We start from the raw sequence: 20,228 nt of genomic DNA, 5'->3' as shown, positions 1-20,228 counted from the left end.
GACACATCTTGAGTGCCAACTGGATAAAATAATGAAGAAATGCCTGGTATCGTTACCCCTCAGTTGTAAATGATGATTTTTTGTCGTACAACGTTTAAATCATATCAGGCTTCCACTTAAAAAGTCCTAATGTTCTAATTTATCGCGGGAAAACATGATTCTTAAGGACTGAGAAAAGTGAAATGATACTAGAGGTAGAGAAAGGCATCAGGAGAAATTCTTAGAGCCGGAAAAGTTTTCTTGAATCATACAATGTTCAAACTTCTTAAGGTTCTTAAATAATTGTCTGTCATTCCCTTATTTTTCAAAGATTTTGGGTATGATAACGTGATTCACAGGTAGTATCAAGCTGTTAATTCATGTTTTTCAAAAAACAGAACAAAAAACGAAAAGAAAAGAAAACAAAAGAAAACACAGGTATGATAAGAGCCAGTCTAAAATTAAGTCGAAACAAGACAATTCAAGGTTTGACGGCAAAATTTCCAGTTATTTTATCCGAGTATTTACTGACTTCTCCATAAAATCCCCGACTTTTAAGCAATTAGCATCTGTTTCGACAAGTTTTCAAGTCTGGAAGATTTTGAACTGCGCCTAAAAATTATTTCTGATCCGTGACTAAAGACGAAGGATTTAACTTACACCGAATCCACTTCGAAAGGCTCCTTCGTCGCGCAGCCTCTTAAGGACGAACAAGGAGGACCGATTCGACGTGTCCAAAACTCACGTGAACTGAAGCAACCAATCAAGAGGTTTCAGCATAAAAGATGGTACAATTCTGCTGTAGAAAGTGCTGCACAAGCATTCGAATGTTGCCAAATTCCGATCGATAAAAAATTAACTGTACGCAAAGTTGAAGAGAATTTTTCTTCAAATTTCTGTACACACTCGAAAAAATTGCACAAAAAATGGCTCTGCAGAGTTTAATAATAAAATTTATAAATATTTTGGAAAATTCAGGTTTGATTGTGAGAAATTTGGCAACATCGGGCTGCTCATACGGCCTTTCTCCTTGACATGACAGAACAGATTCGAACCCGAGACCGGAGCGTGTGATTGCTCAGATCGCGGAGCTTGCAAAACGCGGGCCCATTAAAAAAGCTGTCAAACAATGGAAAAACGTCGTATGATCATTCAATGTTGCCAAATTCCAAAATTAAGTAACGATGCGACAGTATTTCCGCAAACTTTCGGGCGATCAAAAGCGAATTTCCGCCAGTGGATTTTGTTGACTTTATCAACCGGATCGGCAGGGTTGTAAACCAAAGGAGATAAATGCTCTGCTGAGGTTAAGAACTAAATTCAGTTTCTTGATGAATTTTGGCTAACGTTCGACATCAATCCTTTTTTATTCCCTCCAACCTCAGGAGGTGGGTCGAGAAGTTTGGATGTGATCATTGCTGCCAGCATGAAAACCAAATTTCGTGTCGCACCGTTGCCAGGAGGGCATACAAATCGCGATAGTTTTGTTGTAACGGAGGCTGCCAGTAATTTAAAAACTTCAACTAAATCCATTCGAAAAATTTCGCCCCGAATCGTAAAAAGTCCAGGATTATTAGCAGTAAATATTCGCGGATTAAATTCTCCAAAAAACATTAGCAAAAAAGTAAAAATTAATTATAGTTCTATAGAAAATTCACATTTTATCGAGACAAATTAGGCAACGCCCGGCTGTTTACACACGACGTTTTTCCCTAGCACAGGAGAATGGGTCCGGAGCGTGTGATCGGCGAGTTGGCGAAGCTCGCAAAGCGCGGGACCCGTCCGGGTTGGGGCGGGGTCGGGAGGCGCGGGGGTCGGGCGGGGGTGCGGCGATGATGAGGATGAGCGATGGATAACGGAGGCCGACGTGAGAGGGAGACAAAAAAACAATGCCGGAGGACGACGGTGGATAAAGGTGGAGTCGGGATTTTACCGGGCGATTGAGCGCGAGGATGCGGGGACGCCAGGACGCGCCCCGGACGTTGTGTATCGATGACTGTGAACGCCGCGGCCGCGCCACGCCGAGGACGAGCACCGAGCGAGCAGCCAGCGCCGCGACGTCGAGTCGCCGACGATCGGGGATGCGACGACGACGTCCGAGAAGCGCCGCGAGCAGGGGCGGAAAACGGCCCCGGGTTCCCGACGTCGAGGCGCCATCCGGATGGGGTAGCGCCCAGGCGCCAAGCCTCCGCCGCCTTCCATGCCGTGTATTAAGCTCATAGTTACGACTTTGGAGCTACGAGCAACACTGTTGTGTTACGCAAGAGAGCTGTAAGCATGCCCGGTTTGAACGGGAGGGCAACCTGGACAGTTGCCTGGGAGCGGCAAAATTCGCAGGAAGGAGAGGAAAAAAAGTTCGTTCAAAATTTGTAATTTTTTCCCCCCATCAGTTACGCATGTGATGCCTGGCGAAAAATCGGTCAAACTTGCTAAAATCATGCTTGAATTTAAAACTTGCTTGACTATTTTTGGGGGGGAGAGGCTCCACGGGTCCCCCCAGTAGCATAATTTTTTCGGCTGGAACCACCATGGGGGTAGAGAAATTCCACTTGCCTCGGGGTGGAAAAAAGTCAAATCCGAGTAGGGCAATTTTGAAAAAGCATATTCGTGTAGCGAGAGGATTTGGGTTAAAAGTCGTTTGAGGGCTGAACTTTGGGTAACTCTACACAACAGACCCTGCACAATGGAAATAACGGAATAACCTTGGCGGAGGCTGCGAGTAGATGGACTATTTTTTCAAAAAAGATGAGGAAAAAGTATACCGTAACACGCATTGTATGGTTGAACTATTTTTTCCTGTGATATTTTGGCAGATGCAAACGTATTCGTGGAATGTTACAGCTGTGACAAAAAAATCAAGTGACGGTGCAACGGCAACCTAATTTTGGGTTATGGGGTCAAGTCACTTGCGGAGTTAGGTCAACAATTTATCACGTACAGTTTGGTAAATTTTGAAAAACACCGTGTCAATATCGAGTTTACACTTGATTACACATTTGATTCATGTTCTAGGAAAACAAAAATAATTAGCCGAAGATAGAGGTGGGGTTTCACGTTTTCTTGTATTACAATATGTTTTACATGTAAATTTATTATTGTTACTGCCCTCTTTAGAGGTGTAAATGGCCTTAGATGCTAAAGCACCGCTTTAAAATAAAATTATTTTACTACTACTACTACATTTATGGTTTTTTCCCCGGACTTATTTATGAACGTTTTGATGTTTTTAAATGAGCGCAACTCATACAAAAATAAAATTGAGGTTTGGACTTGAAGATATGAATGTTGGGACGATAATATCATTAAAAAATTTGCCAATTATACTACCACCTAGCCATCAATCCAACCAACTTCGAACGATACCTACGTTCTTGGATTTCGGATGGATCTCATAACACTGTGCCAAATAACTGCTTTAACGACCACGACCCATTCCCACGACACGCTTACCTCTTCCATTCTGTTTTAAAAAAAATATGATCTAACCAATAACGCGAGATCCCAACTCAATTCACAAAAAAATAGTGAAATTGACCTTGACTGTAGCGTCCGTCATCCATTAAATTTTGAGAGAGAAATGAATTTTCAAGCACTCTGATTTACTCAGATCATTAACAGAAACGGCTGCAAATGATGAGGTTCATGTACAGACGTGTCCTCTAGGTTTAACAGACAAGATTTCAAGAGGCGGCAAAGATTAGACATTTTTACCCTTGAACATGAGTTCCTGAAGTTCAACTTTCACCGGAAAGTTCCGACCCCCCAAAATTTAAAAAATATCAGCTTTTTCCAATTCTGAGAACAGTTTTGGCTCAATTGCATCATAAAGATGCTCCACTAGACACAGTTTTTACTGTTGAATCCAAATTTTAAATAAAAAATTAAATTGGTCAAGTTTTTAGGGGATTGTGGTCCTCAACACAAAAAATGGTCAATATTACGTTTATGACTCCCCCCCCCCCCCAAACACCTCAAAATCTGAGCGAATATAAGTTTTGACCTAAAATTTTATTTGGCATAAAATATGACTGGTAAACGCAAATTTTTAGAGAAATTTATACAAACTTGCTCCTAAAATTTTGGAGAAAAAACACGGATATTTGCTGTAAACTTTGGGGGCTGCAACTTCAAGGGGTTTAACTTTAGAACCCATCATGTTCATTGTCCATGGGGAGCAAAAGCCGACATTGTGCTAAAAAATCATCTATGATATTTCGCCGAATAAACTCCAGACACACTGTGCTTCCTGATGTACTCTTTAAATTAACGAAGATTCCTACAAAAACTTGACACCACTCAATCCTCCGATAATACAAAGCATTGACCCAGCTGGACAATGCAACCAGTCCGGACAACGGAGGGAATTGGATTTTGAAATCACCCAATGGCAGCTATGGAAACACCCAATTCGGAGTGGCGACATGGAAGAGAGTTACTAAAATGAGGCAACGAGTGTGTGACAGAATGCGTGTGCTTTGAAACGATCGAACGAGCCCAACAAGTGAGGAGAAAAAAGTGAATGAATAAACAGGCGGATTAAAGAGGAAGAATGGGAGGATGGGAGAGGTGTGACTAAACTGAAATGAAAGGCCGGGAAATTCCGTAACCGAGCGGCTGAAATCCGTGATTCCTATGGGGATTGAATGACTGCAAGTACGACCATTAAGATGGAGGCCAGCTAATGACTGCACATCGGATCATTCGATGCACCCGTCGGCCCGCCCTTGTTTCGCTTCATGGACGGACCAGCGCTCGCACGGGCGCGACTGCTACACACCGGAGTACTGATGCGCTATAAGCAAGAACGCCGTATGAGCTTTCGCATGTTGCCAAATTTTCTTTGATTTAATACGAATACTCTGTGGAACTTTAGAGACTTTCGTTCAAACTTGGATGTAACGTACCTGAACATGACAAGGGGTCGTTCATAAAATATTTCTCTAAAAACCGCATTTTATGACCCCCCTACCCCCTCCTCATAGTAACCTGGGTCCATAACCCCCCTTGAAAGAAATACGCAACTCCGCTTAAGCCTCTCCTCATCCAAAAGTAGAAAAATCATTGATAAACCTCAATTTTCCCCTTCATTTTCTTCATTTGTGAAAAACATGAATCGAGGCTGTTTTCAATACAGTAAATCATAGAGGGAAGGAAAGTGATGAGATAAAAGAGAAAATTTAAAATAAAAAAAGGAAGAAGAAGAAGAAGAAGAAGAAAGAAAGAAAGGAAAGAATATGAAGAGATTATCTTTGAAAATTAGAAGAAAAAAAACTAAAAAAAGCGTCAAGTAACGCAGTTATGGACCGTTGGAACCCCTCCCTTTCCCCGCACTGGAAATAAAAAAACACATTGTATCTAGAGTCCAGACTCTTAAAAACATCGACAAGAAAATATACTCTTGATTCAATCGGATTTTTGCTTAAATCAAGAACCAAGTCTCTTAATTTGAGCGGATTTCCTTTTGATTTAAGCAAAAATCTGATTGAATCAAGAGCATTTTTTCTTGTCAATGTTTTCAAGAGTCTGGACTCTAGATCCAGTGATTTTTTTTCTTCTTCTTTTTTTTTCCAGTGCGTAACGGTGTAATGTGTTGAGTAGGGATAGGGACGGTAATGTCGACTCACACGCCTTCCCTTCAGGGCGTTACGTGTTTTATGAATAGCCCCCAGGGAAAAATACGCATGACTTTCCACAAAAATAAAAACTTTCATCGGGGGAAATTCGGCAACATCCAAACGCTCATACGGCATTTGTCCTTAGCGCGGCGGGGCACACTTCATGACGACACTGGTAGTTTGCACTTACAATCAATGCCATCGTACAAAGCTCCTGTAATTAGACATTCAGGTTGGTACACAAAAACACTGCACACGTTCAAATGAACCGACGCACTATGGTCCGAATAGCCGGTTTAAGTGGCATTAAATCAAATACGTACGTTTAAACCTCGCAACATGAGTTTTCAGGGGTTTTTAGGGTCGCTGAGTGCAAAAATGCTAATATTCTTCAGGAAAAATCCATTTTTAACATTTTTATACTTTATATAACTGAGGTAATAATTTGTTCAGAAACCTTAAATTGAGGCCAATGATACAAGCCGATGCGGTGGAGCAGTTGGCATCGCGTCTCGCTTATCTTCTTGATGTCCCGGGTTCGATTCTCGATAGAATTTTTTTTTTTTTTTATAAGTTTAAAAATTAATTTTACATTGGATGGACTATAAGAAGCTAAAAGTAGAGCCTCGTCAAACACTACTATCAAGGGAACTTGAAAAAGACAGCTCAGGATAATACTTCTGCGTTTCATGGCTCCAGAGGCCTACTTTCAAGTCCCACCGATCAGCCGTTTGAACTTGTTTTCGTCTGCCAAGCAAAACTTAAGCTTAAATATATCCATTTTGATAGATTATTTGTTTGAAACATGGGTAAACGTAAAAAAAAAAACGTTTACGGGACCTCAAAGTGGCTTCCTAAGACAATTTCATTGCTCGGGAGCCTTACTTTCAAGTCCCACCGATCAACCGTTTAGACTTGTTTTCGTCTGCCAAGCTACACTTATGCTAACATATATCTACACTGATAGATTATATGTTTGAAACACTTAAAACGTCAAAAAAAAAACTTTTACGGGGCCTCAAAGTAGCCTCCCGAGGCGATTCTTTGCTGTTCTTGAGCACAAAGTTTCAATCGGTCCCGATCAACCCCATCAACTCGTATTATTCTGCCTGGGCAGATTTAGGCTCTAATGCATTCGATTTGCTAGAATATGACAATGGAACATGATAAAAGTCATCGTCAATGGCATATGATAGCTAATTGTAGTAAGTGATAAGAAACGCGAAAACGTCATTTTTCATGAGAAATAACTTGAGGCGATTGTGTGTGATTGATCTGCCACTCAGACTAAAAGGTAGTATAGAGTCATGACAATAACTTCCGAGTAAAATTACGAGGTGCTCAGAGGTGCAAAGGATATTTTTTGGGTCCTACTTTTGCGATTTTATTGAAAAAAAGTGACTATGTCTAAGGGTTAATCTAGAACATTAGATATGATGAAAAAGAACAGTTTCAGCATGAAACATCTTAAACTTATCTTGTATTTTGTGAATCAAGTGCCCAAACACTTTCAGGTACGGTGAAACGACGAAAACAAGCCCTTAAACACAGCACTGCCGCTCGGTAACTGGAATCGCACTCATAAAGTGCTCCGCGCGCCGCACTTCCCAGGCTTGTCACATCTTTATTAGTGCTTTAATCGAAGTGAAATTTTACAGGAGTCTTCTCTACAGTATGTACTATCGATCTACCTCTTAAAATCTAACTTTTTCCAAACTTCACTTTTTCGATTTATTGCCGCTTAAACCGGCTATTCGGACCATAGTGCGACGCGACGCAGCGACCCTCACTCTTCCGGGCTTCCGTTCATCACCGATCGCCCCGTCCACCCTGCTCCCGGCGTCGGCCCCCGTCCGTAACGGGCAAATCAACCGGCAACGACTCCCGTTGCCCCGAAAACTCATTCACGGACCGATTGAACTGATCCTTGATTGCGGATCAAAACACTAATTTGCGCAAGTTTCAATCCAAACGAGGAGAAAAGAGATACGAACATTCTAGATTGTTACCGGGACCGAGAGAGTATGTTGATTATACCTTGAAATAATGAAAATATACAATCGAGAATTTGAATTGGAAAAGGTATAATGTGCCCCCCTGTTAAGCCTATGAAATTCTTTTCAACCTCAAAGAAAAAGCGCGATTTTGAGGGATCTTCTTTCGAGCTACCGATCTACGCCGATTATACCTTGAAATAATGAAAATATACAATCGAGAATTTGAATTGGAAAAGGTATAATGCGCACCGCTGTTAAGCCTATGAAATTCTTTTCAACCTCAAAGAAAAAGCGCGATTTTGAGGGATCTTCTTTCGAGCTACCGATCTACGCCGATTATACCTTGAAATAATGAAAACATACAATCGAGAATTTGAATTGGAAAAAGTATGATGCGCCCCCCTATTAAGCCTATGAAATTCTTTTCAACCTCAAAGAAAAAGCGCGATTTTGAAGGATCTTCCTCCGAGCTACCGATCTACGCAGAATATACCTTGAAATAATGAAAATATACAATCGAGAATTTGAATTGGAAAAGGTATAATGCGCTCCCCTCCCCCTGTTAAGCCTATGAAAGTCTTTTCAACCACAAAGAAAAAGAGTTATTTTGAGGGATCTTCTTTCGACCTACCGATCTACGCAGATTATACCTTGAAATAATAGCCGTCTTTTATTTCGTCTGCAGCGGACACTTCGCGGTCCGCAGGCGTCTGCAATCGTCTTTTATTATTTTGCGGATGACTTGGAGTGGGCGGGGCTTAATTTCGAGGATGCGAAGCGGACACAAGAATTCGCCTGGATGCGGACACCTGCAGACGTTTGCGGTCCGCGGCCGTCTGCGAGGTCTGGAGTTCGCAGACCGTAGACCGCGGACGAAACCCTAACCTCTCGACAATATCATCTTCTTCTGTCTTCTTCACGTGCCCTTCTATTTTGTCATTTGTCAATCCTATTTAGTCTCTATTTGTATTTTGACCAATTTTGACCCATGATCGTCGAACTTTCATATCTGTTGAAACAATTCAGGATTTTATAACTATCCAATAATTACGGTTTTATTCATTTATTGGTTGTCATTTGAAATGTGTTGGCATTTATGCCCAAATTTCTCATCTTATTTCGTTTTCGAAAATTTTTATCGAGCACTCCTAAGAAAGTTTTTATTATTAGATGCTTCACTATGGCTATGGCAAGCTTCCCACCCAGTATTATCAGAATCAGGATCAGGTACACATAAACAAAATGCAGTGGCGCCCTCCAGCGGTCCGCGCTGTTAACACCTACCTCGCTGTGATTGGCTCTCTGAAGTATCTACGAAAATCACCGATCGTCCGCGGTCCGCGGTCCGCGAAGAATCCTGTAGACGAAATAAAAGACGGCTAATGAAAATATACAATCGAGAATTTGAATTGGAAAAGGTATAATGCGCTCCCCTTCCCCTGTTAAGCCTATGAAAGTCTTTTCAACCTCAAAGAAAAAGCGCGATTTTGAGGGATCTTCCTCCGAGCTATCGATCTACGCAATGTAATGCGTTTTTGTCATCAAGAATAAACTGATTTAATGATTACATCATTCGATAAATGGATATTTTCGCTGGTTCAATTGTAAACAAAAGCATAACCTCAATCTGAGAAAATTCAATTCCCTAATTGGCTGTTTTAATTTTATCGCGATTTCAAAGTGCGGGGAAACTAATCGAAATTCAAACGGGCCAATTAAATTTCGCTTATTTTACCGAAATGTATCGAATGACGTAGCAACTAAATCAGTCTATTTCTATAAAAGGTGAACACAAACTTGGAGTAACGCGAGACCGTTCATGAAATACGTAACGCTGGAGGAGAGAGGGGGTCGAGGAAAGCGTTACGCTGTTTTTTTTTGTTTTTTCTTACGTGTTAAAGGAAACGCCCCTCTCTTACGTCCCCAAAAGCTTATGAAGGGGTTAGGGGGTAAAAAAATCCGAAATTTTGCATGACGTTATTTTTTAAAGGCTCCCAAGTGAATATTTGTCTGTTCTACTTACACAGTCGAATGCTGGGCGAGCGAGTCGATCGATTGCCTACGGTTGCAAATTGATGCTCCGCTAGAGATACCATCGCTTGTATGGTGGCTTATTGCCGACGAACCATTACTGCGCACTCCATTCTCCGCAGCCCCACTTCTCACTGTCACCTGAAATCAAAGAAAAAAATTGCAAATTAATTTTCCTCACTCGACGATATTTTGTCTTCGCACATTTTCAACGTTTATGAAACTATGTAAGGAGCGGGATGTTGGGTGGAGGTTTTGAAAAGTAAAATTTCGCACCCATTTTCACCACGAACACAATTGAGGACACGGATTCAAAGAGAATCAGCCTGTCTGCACTTCAATGCGCTCTAATTTTCTCCCACGTAGGTATTATTTTTTGACAAGAAAAGTATAAACAAATAATGCCTAAAAACTTTCGATGATTCCTGGATCATAAATTTAATGCCATGAAACTGACTATAAACTTCCTCTAGATTAGGAAGAGTACACTAACGACATTTCGAGAGAAAGTATTGCTTAATTTCCGCTGTACATAAAACGCGAGAGAAAATCAGACACTGTCTGATGTAGTTAGACTAATTCTGGTTGAATACATTCGCAGTCAATTCTTGAACAGTTTCAAGTAAAATTAATTTTAGAGCGAAAACGAGTTTGGCACGAAAAACGGGAGCATGAAACACAATTGGCTGTCGGCTTGTCAGTGATACACACACATACTGTGACAAAGTGACACATCATCCTATAAAGGGGGGGGGGGGGAAGCACCAACAACAAATATAAACCGAAATCATTTGAAAAAGAAAAAAAAAACCCTTAAAGTGTTTTCTAAATGGCTACAGTGTAACGTAACGTCCGCGGATGTATCGATGTGCATTTTGCGTATGGATTTTAAACTCAAAGATTTACGCGAACTTACAGGATGAGTAAAAAGCTTCCTGTTAGCATAGTTATACTGAAACTTCAACATGGGACCGAGGAGAAAGAATTATAGAAAAGATAATGAAAACAAATTTGGATAAAGAAAAAAATAGAATTTTGCGACAAAGCGCGGTGATGACAAATAAAAAGACCTGAATGATCTGGGCGTGCGCTGAACAGACTGAAGCCGTAAAAACGACTGGAAAAACAATGCAAACCAGATGAACGATACACTTTGATAAGCTGAGCAAGTGTTCCTCATGCCGGAGGCTGGTGTCTGAAGTTACAGTGTTTTCAGCTCATTAGCTGCGGATTTATTCAATTCCATCCTGCGGATATTGGCTACAACTCGTCGTTTGCGATAAAATCTGTTTCGCAACAATTCCCCACTTTGAAAACCGCTCCAAATCGTTAGTCATTTTCGAGATCAGGAAAGAGCAAAATTTAGGTGGATCCTCGTCAGTTATGAAACTTATTGAGCGACGATAAAGTTTAGTGGTTCTAATAAGAAAGAATGGTCACGAGTAAAAAAATAGTGTACCTTTCCTTCGGAAAATACACTAAAAGACAAGAGAGATAATTTTCATGTCGTTTGTGGTGATACAGTTTTAATAAAATATTTAAAATCATATTCGATTAATGCATTTTTTTCGATAGCTAGCGCTGGAAATCATGTACTTTGATTGCATTTCGTTCGAATTGTTATCCTAACTTTTCTTGTTAAGAGAAACATCATTTAGGGCTCCTTGTATTGATGAGAGTGAATATTTTTTCAAAGGTGATGATAAATTACAGACGAACGACAAGGTTGATTAATTTTTTAGCACATGGTACCATCTGTTTTTGGAACTGAGCCGTAACTTCGATTCGCTTGTAAGAAGCGAGCAGTGCAAGTACGCATCAAGTTTCTGTGAAACTCGCCCATTTACAATGAGAGCAAAGGCGGTGATACAACTATATCAACTTTCCGGTAGCTAAAATTGCATAACCGAATAATTGCAGGAGCACTCGATTTCACAACTCTCACAGCCAGTTTTGAGAGTGCTTGCTCTCCTAACTAGCCTACCAGGTCAAGGAAGAGCGCCCTATGAACATTCAAACCCTGCAAAATGTTACCTCCCGAACCGTTTATTTTAGAAAAAAAAGTTGGATCAGGCACGCATACTCGCTCATCAGAAAGTCCTAATGATTTGGCATTTAAAAATTCTAAGAGTTCCTTAAAAGGTTCCAGTAATTCGAATTTTGGACATCGGGTCCAAAACTGGTCAAACTGAGTCGTTCACAAACATTTTCAACTCTTCTGGATTTAAAAATAAAAAAGATTAGGTTAACGAAAAATATTTAAACTCAACTGGCGCTCGTCGAAACATTCCATTTACAAGTTTTGTCGCGTTTGCGATAGAGATATTTCATGATCGATGAACTCTCAGATGGAAAACGTTACATTACCCGACAATAAATGACAACGAAAAGAAAATCATTAAGTAAAACGCAGGCTTTCTTGGAGTCTAAACCTCTCAGCGTGGAACTTTTCTTCTCCACGAGAATACTGTGGTTTTACACACCAAGAGGGTAAGGGGATTGGGAAATGATCGATTTTTGGAGGGATATCGGCGACACGAGGTGCAGTAATGTCTTACGAATGTCCGGTGAGATGACCTTTTTAAGAGACGCTGTGCACTAAATGTCAAGTTTTCGAACATGAACGTACCGCTCACTTCAAACACGATTCAGAAGTAAAAGACGAGGGAATCGCTTAGGGGCACGACTATATTTGAGCAGTGAATTTCTTACTCTTTAAACGTTTCTAATGTTTTATAATTTAATACAACCAAGACTATGCAGCTTTTGGGAGATTCTTGAAAGGGCTTGATTTAACTATCGATGGTGAAACTAGAAAAACGTGGATTTTATTTGCCATGAAACACTTTATTCTTCTTAAAAGGGTATTATATGACCTACTGCTTTAAACATTAAACACAAATGAGACTATTCTTTGAGAGGTAACAGCCTACGACAACCAGTGGCGTGGCGTGCTTTGCCGAATCGATATATCTATCGATTGTTATGCCATTTAAACCTATGGAAAAGGATCGATAAACAGGGTGGTCGCAGCGAACACCTTAATAATCGATTCTTTACCATAGGTTTGAATTGCAGACAAATCGATACATCGCAATGCACGCCACGCCACTGACGACAATCCACAACCTCCTGTTTGTTGAAAGAGTGCCTCGAGAAAGGCACTGAGAATTCACGCGAGAGAGACTTGGTACATAAAAGAAACTTTCATGGCTCACGGGTTGTTTAATTCCAAAATCAACTAGCAAAAGTGAATTCATACTCATTGCAGATTTTGATTAAATTTAGAGAATTTCGTGGACCTTAATATGGTTTAAAAATCCCAAAGTTACTAATCGATACAACCTCCAAATACGAAGTTACGGAGGCCCAATACGGCGCAAATTCCCGAGAACGAAACTCCCTCAATAATACCTAAAAAAAAAATCCTCGAATCGCTGTTCTAATTAAGCAACAGAGCTCAATTGGAAATCGATCCATTATTCGGCCCTAATTTTACAGCCCCTCCATGGAATCCTCCGATTAAAAAACGGCTACTCCGTTATAATTTTTCTGCAGCCGGATGCGTCGTTGAGTCGCGACGGGCTCGGGGGTATCGGGAAAATATCGCTCTATTATTATTTTATTCGAGCAGACAGACTTAAAGTTGCGCTCTAAAACCACATGGCCACCAGGTCCTGTCGAATTTACGCATCTTGTACAGATACTTCAGTTCCCAGTGGCACAGATGTCATTCATTCCTACGGTTTCATTATCTTCTGCTGAAGTCTCGTCAAAATATGTAGACATGTAATATATTTCATGAATGAAATTGCATTATGGATGCTGTGCAAAGAAGTACATATCAATGAACTAAAACACGTTAATCTGTATGAAATTTTCCAAATTTAGTGCCCAAATTCATTATTTTTGAAGGACGACTGGCCACTGTCATCAAGGCCTGTGCCCTGCTCTAATTAAAAAAAAAGTGGCCAAATTTTTCGGATTTTAAGTTTCTCAGACTTTTCTCTGGCACTTCAGAAGAAACCTTACTTTATGACAAGACAAAAATGTTTCGATCATTTCTTAACTTTCCTCTGACCTTTACGCTGAGCGCTATTCGCCGATATAGGAGCGAGAATAGCAGAAATCAAGTGGAGCTAAAAATAAAATAGCTCACCTTATAAGCGATGAAGAGCATTACCGGCCGTCGGTTGATGCTCACCACGTGCGTGTTCGCATTCGAACTCTCTAACTTCCTACTTTCCCTTACATTCCCTGATTTTGAAAAATATGATTTCGTCTGTGTATAGCCGTACCTATATTTTAAGCAGCAGGGATAAGGTCATCAATGATTATAGTTGATGGCACTTAGGAGGTGCCGATCGTCTTGGGGTCCACTTCTAAAAACCACATAGTAGATATCATGAGCTTTCTTCATAAAAGAAAATTATTTAACTAGGTATGAGATAAGGACAGATTTTGATACTCCAAGCAGCAAACATCAGTTGAAGGGAATTTTTAGCGAAAATTTATGGTAAGTATGATTTCATTTACACTGGGAAACTTTCTCACGCAGCTGCATAGAGACATATAGGAATATCTGATCACTTCCCTTAATCGTGCTATCACTTATATTAGGTAACTATAACGTGCAATGGTAAAATATTACCTAACTGCTATTAGATTTAAGAACGACTTATGATACTTCTTATTGATGCAGATTTTTGGGTGTGTGATTGCGTTTGTGCGTTCCTGCGGGCTGATTATTAAAATCTATAGACAAAACAATATACAGAGAAGACGAAGAGAAAATTGAGCAATCCTATCGGTTTAAGCGGGTGGTTGCATTGGGCAAAGGAGGTAAGAGTAGACTAACAAACAAAACGCCACGAGAGATCACGAGAAACCAAGTTAGTCTATCATTGTCCCCTTTTTTAGTCCATAACAACCACCCGTTTCAATTAATAGGGTCGCTCCATTTGTATTATCTCTCCATTTATAGTTTGGTCTGCCAATCTGTTAATTGTAATAATCATCCCGCTATTATTGCAAGGGTGTCATGCGTTTTGCATGAATAGTTCAGTTTAAACCAATCCTCATCATTTAACATTTGAAGATGTGAGTATCATACTATCCTATCATTGCAACTTCCGGATTGAGGGGGACAGCCTTAAGATACTATCTAAGTACTTGTTGACGTTGTGTAATAACGGATTGCAACGATCGTCGAGGAGCAGGGTAGAAATTCGAACAGCGAAGAAATAATTTATGCTAATCGCTCGACTTCCGGAGAGCAAAAAACTGAGCAAATCAACCTGTCGCACGGGCTCTTCTCTCGTCTTTGTAGCGCGGTTAAGAAAACACACGCGCTCCTCTGAAAAGAAATTGCTTCACATTCAATCGGGTGAATTGATGCAGAAAAATGGCACCGGCCGATGAAAAGAAAGCTTTTAGCAAGAATGCGTTTCTTTAGCAAGGTAAAAATTCAATTCAAAAACCTCGGAAGCCTTGGATGAAATTGAAACTCTTCCCAAGGCCTTTGATTTTGAAGGCTTCGTGGGATCTCAAGTGTTCTTGAATTTCAAAATTCCCTGACTTCATAATATCGTCACTTTCCGGCCAAAGTATCACAAGCGCCATGACACGTTTAAAAATTTCCGCCGCCATTTTCTTTTTTTTACAGAGAAATTGTTCAACGAAGCAGTCCGAAAATTTCACTGAATTTTCTTTGTGTTGCTGATGAAATTCAATGAAATTTTCAAACGGATTCAACCAACAATTTCTCTGTAAAAATAAAATGGCGGCGTAAATTTGTAATCGTTGAATGGCGCTTATGATACTTCGGCCGGAAGGTGACGATATTTTCTCTGTCTTTTTGACATGATATCTCTATTAAATTCTTTGAAAAAAAAAAGGAATAAAATTTAAGCTCGCGAAGGCTCATGAAAGCATAAAACTGCAATTTCCGGCTGGAAGAAAAAATGTCAGGGCTTCGCAGCCAAATTCCCTAACTGTTCAGGGTTGGGCCGAATTCACCGACTTTTTAAGAACTTTTCGCCTTGCCTGGACAGAGGACCTCCCCCCCCCCCTCCTTAAATGATAAAAACAGAATATGACGGCTCGCAAATTCAAGAATCGTCCAATACAAAGCTCTGAGGCTGCATTTAAATTTCACGCATGCAATTTTTACAACGCAGAAGTGTCTTTATTTGCATACCCGATCAAAAGAAGGCGCATCACTCTTGGTAAATAGTGCTTTCGGCTCCTTGATTCCCATCTCATTTTAGGCGTTTCGGTCGGTCGTTAACCGAGATTTATTTGACGCGAACTTTAATCCCTGCCATTATTCCTAACGCTCACTCCCTCTCACTGGCACGGTCCTCGTTCCTCCACAGTTTAGAGGTCGAAAAATTCGAAACAAGCAATGGTCCAAAATTTTCGCGAACTGCTCACAGAATTATTCTCAAATTGGTTATCGCTCTTTCTTCCTCTTCCCTGATTTCTTATTTCTTTTTCTCATTATGTTTTTGTTTTTGTCATCTCATTTGTGCAGAAATCTATTTTTTGGCACAGTCTGATTTTTTTCTCATCCTCAAACTAAAATTCCCTAGCCTCTCTGTCCTAAAATTCACACACAAGAGAAAACAATGGGAGTGAGGAAGTACAAATTTGAGAGTACGTTGCTTCCGTTTATAAGTTGCTTAAGTTCTTTCATCTCCCAGATTTGCATGCTCGGACGAAATCGTAGTAAAGATGTGCTTTGATTTTCTTCATCCCCTCCTCACACACACACTCACACAGATTGTCACCAATTTATTAGTAAGCAAACACCCTTTACCAGTACGTATTTACTGAGTAGAAGCCCAGAGAACCAAAATGAAAGTCTAACAAAATAAAGTAACCAAAAAAAACTTACATTGACGGAAAATTCGACTGGAAATCACAAAAATCGTCTATTAAATTTGAATGCCTGGACGTACCTGATTTTAAACGTTCTGGAGTCCACGCCAAAAAAGTTTACGCGATTTTATATTGCGGTAGGAGATCGTCTGACGTCAGTTTAGCATGAAAAGTAAATGAAGAATCAAGATGGCGAATCTTCTGTTGTAGTCTAAAAGTGCGTAAACTTATTTAGCGTAAACTTTATTGGTGAATTGATTAGCTATAGGTCATTTTCGGCGGTACGAGTGCCCACATTTGTTCTTGCACGTTCTTTTATCTTTAAAACTGGAATTCCCTGATTATTTCGAGTTTCCAAGAAATAGTTCCGACAAAATTCTTAGAATTTGAGAGCAAATGCGGGATAGGAAATAATAATTTTAAGATATTTCTATTGGGGCAAAATACAGGTACAGGCAAGTCGTATGTGACGCGACACACAGTTAAACATGTTAAAGTACCTCTTGAGTATCAGTGATCCCATTCCATGACCGTCCGAAGTTTCGGGATACGGAACTTCTTTTTCCAATTTCTCCCGCTCCATGACCGTCAAAAGTTCCGGGATTCCTTTTAACTTGTTTCAAGAGCTCCGATAATGTTCCGGAAAGTACAAAAGATCCGGAAATTTTCGGGAATTTCAAGAGTCCCGGGAAAAATTCAGGATCATCTCCTAATCTCCTGGAACTAATTCCGGGAAATGGGAGCGCAGTTGAAAATAAACTCATTACGTGTCATTTTGTTATTTTCCCCTGTCTTTTCTAGATTCTACAGACGGTGGCCACCCTATAAACTGCTGGTTCAGAAATCACTCCAGTGCAAGGACCGCGAGGGGACTCTCGGCTGCGGCGGCATCGCCTGCACCTTCGCCTGCCCGTTGCACTCGCTTATCCGCGGATGGACAAATTAGTCTAATCCGTGACGTAAGTGAGCAAAATAAAACTCTATTTGCCGGAGGACACGATCCATGACGCCACAGGATGATAGGCTCGCAAAGAAACCCTCGGACCATCTTCATGCGCTCAATCTCATCCATGTGAGGCGGAACGAAGCTGCGTTTCCAGCAGCAGCGCACGACGCGACACCAAGTCATCCGTGCTACAAAGAGTACCTTTATAGAGAGGATAAGGACACTGGCCCCCACTTCCCAAAGAGTCTCTAAGAGTCCCTAAGGAACCAAAAAATGACGACAACTTCAGCTTACTAAAAACACGTGCCTTGAGGTTTGCATGGGCATGGGGCAGTTACATACGAACCTAAGATATTTGGTCTCAAAACACACAGTAATGAATGCGTAAGTAGACATCAAATTGAAAAAAAGAAGAAAAACTCGATGGTCAATACAACCGCATACGAGGAACGTGTTCGGTCGTCGTTTTTAAACTTTTCTTCTAAATTTAAGTAAATCCTCATTGGCAGCGTACAGCGGAACATGACGAGTTCACGCCTCGCGCCATAGCGCCTTCAATTTTGCAGACGCAATACGGACGTCCATTAAGTACGAATAGTTGTATCTCTGCGCCGTCATTAACTCGCTTCTTTTCCTTTGCTCTTGTTCTATGTTAAGTTCGTTCCGTTGGTCTTATTTGTAGTGGTGCTTCAAGGGCTACGTGAAAAACAAAGCCGAGGATAGGAAAGACTTAGTCGGGCCTAGTTTTATGAAAATGTCTCTCGAATCTAAACAACACTGCATCAGCAGTATAGAGCAGATTATTGCGAGTTCACGCCTCGCGCCATCGCGCCTTCAATTTTGCGGACGCAACACGGACATCCATTGAGCACGAATAGTTGTATCTCTGCGCCGTCATCAACGCGCCCAGATCAACGAACCCAGTGTCCATAGTCTCTCTATAAATGTTATCTCAGTGGGAAAAGTGCAACAAGCACTCATTGTCAGTCGCGCGGCGAACTCCGCAGCGCACGCTACCAGTGGGAACGCGGCTTATGCTCGCCGGTCGCAGTCGCCCAGCCGCAGGCAATTCGCCCCTTGCATACACTACCGTGCTAAGGAAAAACGCCGTAAAACATTCGATTGTTGCCAAATTTCCCCTGATATAAAATTTATTTTAGACTAGAGCCATGCATAATTTCCCATGGAATTTGCAAATATTTAAGATTCAATTGCGAACAAAATTGCCAGAAAAATTGGAGGAAAAATATTTACAACTTTCTAAATAAATTCGTAATTTATCAAAGGAAATTTGGCAACACCTGAAAGTTCATGAGCCGTTTTTCCTCGGCACGGCATCATAGGTGAATCATGCCGATTCGGGTGCTCTGACCTCAGCCCGAGCCTCACAATAGGAGAGCCATCGATCACGACACGGCTCCGCGCGTTGCTCTCTGTAGCAGGTGTGGCATCGATGATCCCACCAGAAATCAACTTGTTCCGACCCCGCTAATGGGTCGCTGGACAGGGTTACAACCTGGAAACGGCTATCCACGTTCCTGCCTCGGCGGAGTTTCGCGTAGAGCTTTGTGGGAACAAGGACCATTCTCCAGCACTGAAAAAAATTCTCGGCGTTTTTACCAAGGTCCGTTGGTACCTTTACCATCTTACTTTTTTTTACCAATTATTGGTAATTTTACCAAGACAGACTAGTAAGTTTACCTAAAAACCGGTATTTTTACTGTTTTTTCAGGTAAGAATACCACTTTTATTGGTAATCAATTCCCGGTAACTTTGCTATTTTATCTCCGTAATTCTACCACAGTCGATAAAAAATATTGGCGTTTTTATCGAAGTCCAGTAAAATTACCGAGAAAGTTCAATAATTTTACCGAGATTCTTGGTAAAATTACCAATTCCACAAATGGTAATTTTACCGAGAAAAAACTGGGATCAAATAGAACCCTGAATTCTTGGTAATTTTACCCTTTTCTTAGTAAATACACCGAGATTTTTTTTTCAGTGAGAGAGATACAGATAAAATAATGAGCAAGATGAGCATCGTCACTTTCCGGCCAAAGTATCACAAGCGCCATGCGACGTTTTACAATTTCCGCCGCCATTTCTTTCTTTTACAGAGAATTTTTTGGTTGAATCTGTTTGAAAATTTCACTGAGTTTTAAAGAAAATTAAATGAAATTTTTGGACAGCCTCGTTGAAAAATTTCTCTGTAAATAGATAAAATGGCGGCGGAAACTTTTAAACGTCATACGGCACTTGTGATCCTTAGTGGGCAGCACCTTGGATAAAATTGCCAAAATGTTCCAAATTTTCCCTGACTTTCCGAAAACCTTCCATCCCGCTTCAGACGATGGAAGCTATCGTGAATGTGAGGCCTGTACCCCTCTCAGCATAGATCGGGCGCCCCTTGACCCCCCTCGCTCTTAGAACCTTGACGTCATTAGTGGACAGAACCTTGGATAAAACTAGAGGACCTGCACACGGGAGAGTATTGCCATCTCAATCCTTTAACTACAGAAAAAATGTGCCGCTTCTGATTGGTCGGCAATCATGGAGCCCCGAAGATGGACCAATGTTAACAAACCCCAGCCCCTCCACTCCTAGTTTGGCTCAATGTAAACAAACAAGATGGAGAAAAAGTTCGACAAAGTTCTCGTCGAGATTTCGGGTGTGATTAAAAATGTTTTATATCAAACTTCTAAATTGAGTAAGGATCGAACTTTGATGAATATTTTTGCTTATACCTACACCGAAGTTTGAATAGTTACACCCTTGATT

General features: G+C 40.8%; 1 protein-coding gene across 2 annotated transcripts in view; it reads right to left on the bottom strand.

Annotated features, from left to right (window-relative positions):
• The window catches only part of LOC109037387 (uncharacterized), a 33,607-nt gene that overhangs the window by 9,939 nt on the left and 3,440 nt on the right, over positions 1-20,228 (bottom strand). For both annotated transcript variants that reach the window (XM_019052014.2, XM_019052015.2), the window contains exon 2: positions 9,615-9,763. In XM_019052014.2, coding sequence (XP_018907559.2) covers positions 9,615-9,763 — 149 coding nt within the window. The remainder of the gene's footprint in view (positions 1-9,614; positions 9,764-20,228) is intronic.

Source organism: Bemisia tabaci, chromosome 5, assembly GCF_918797505.1.
Source record: "Bemisia tabaci chromosome 5, PGI_BMITA_v3".
Classification (NCBI taxonomy): Eukaryota; Metazoa; Arthropoda; class Insecta; order Hemiptera; family Aleyrodidae; genus Bemisia; species Bemisia tabaci.
This window is presented reverse-complemented; position numbering and strand designations above follow the sequence as displayed.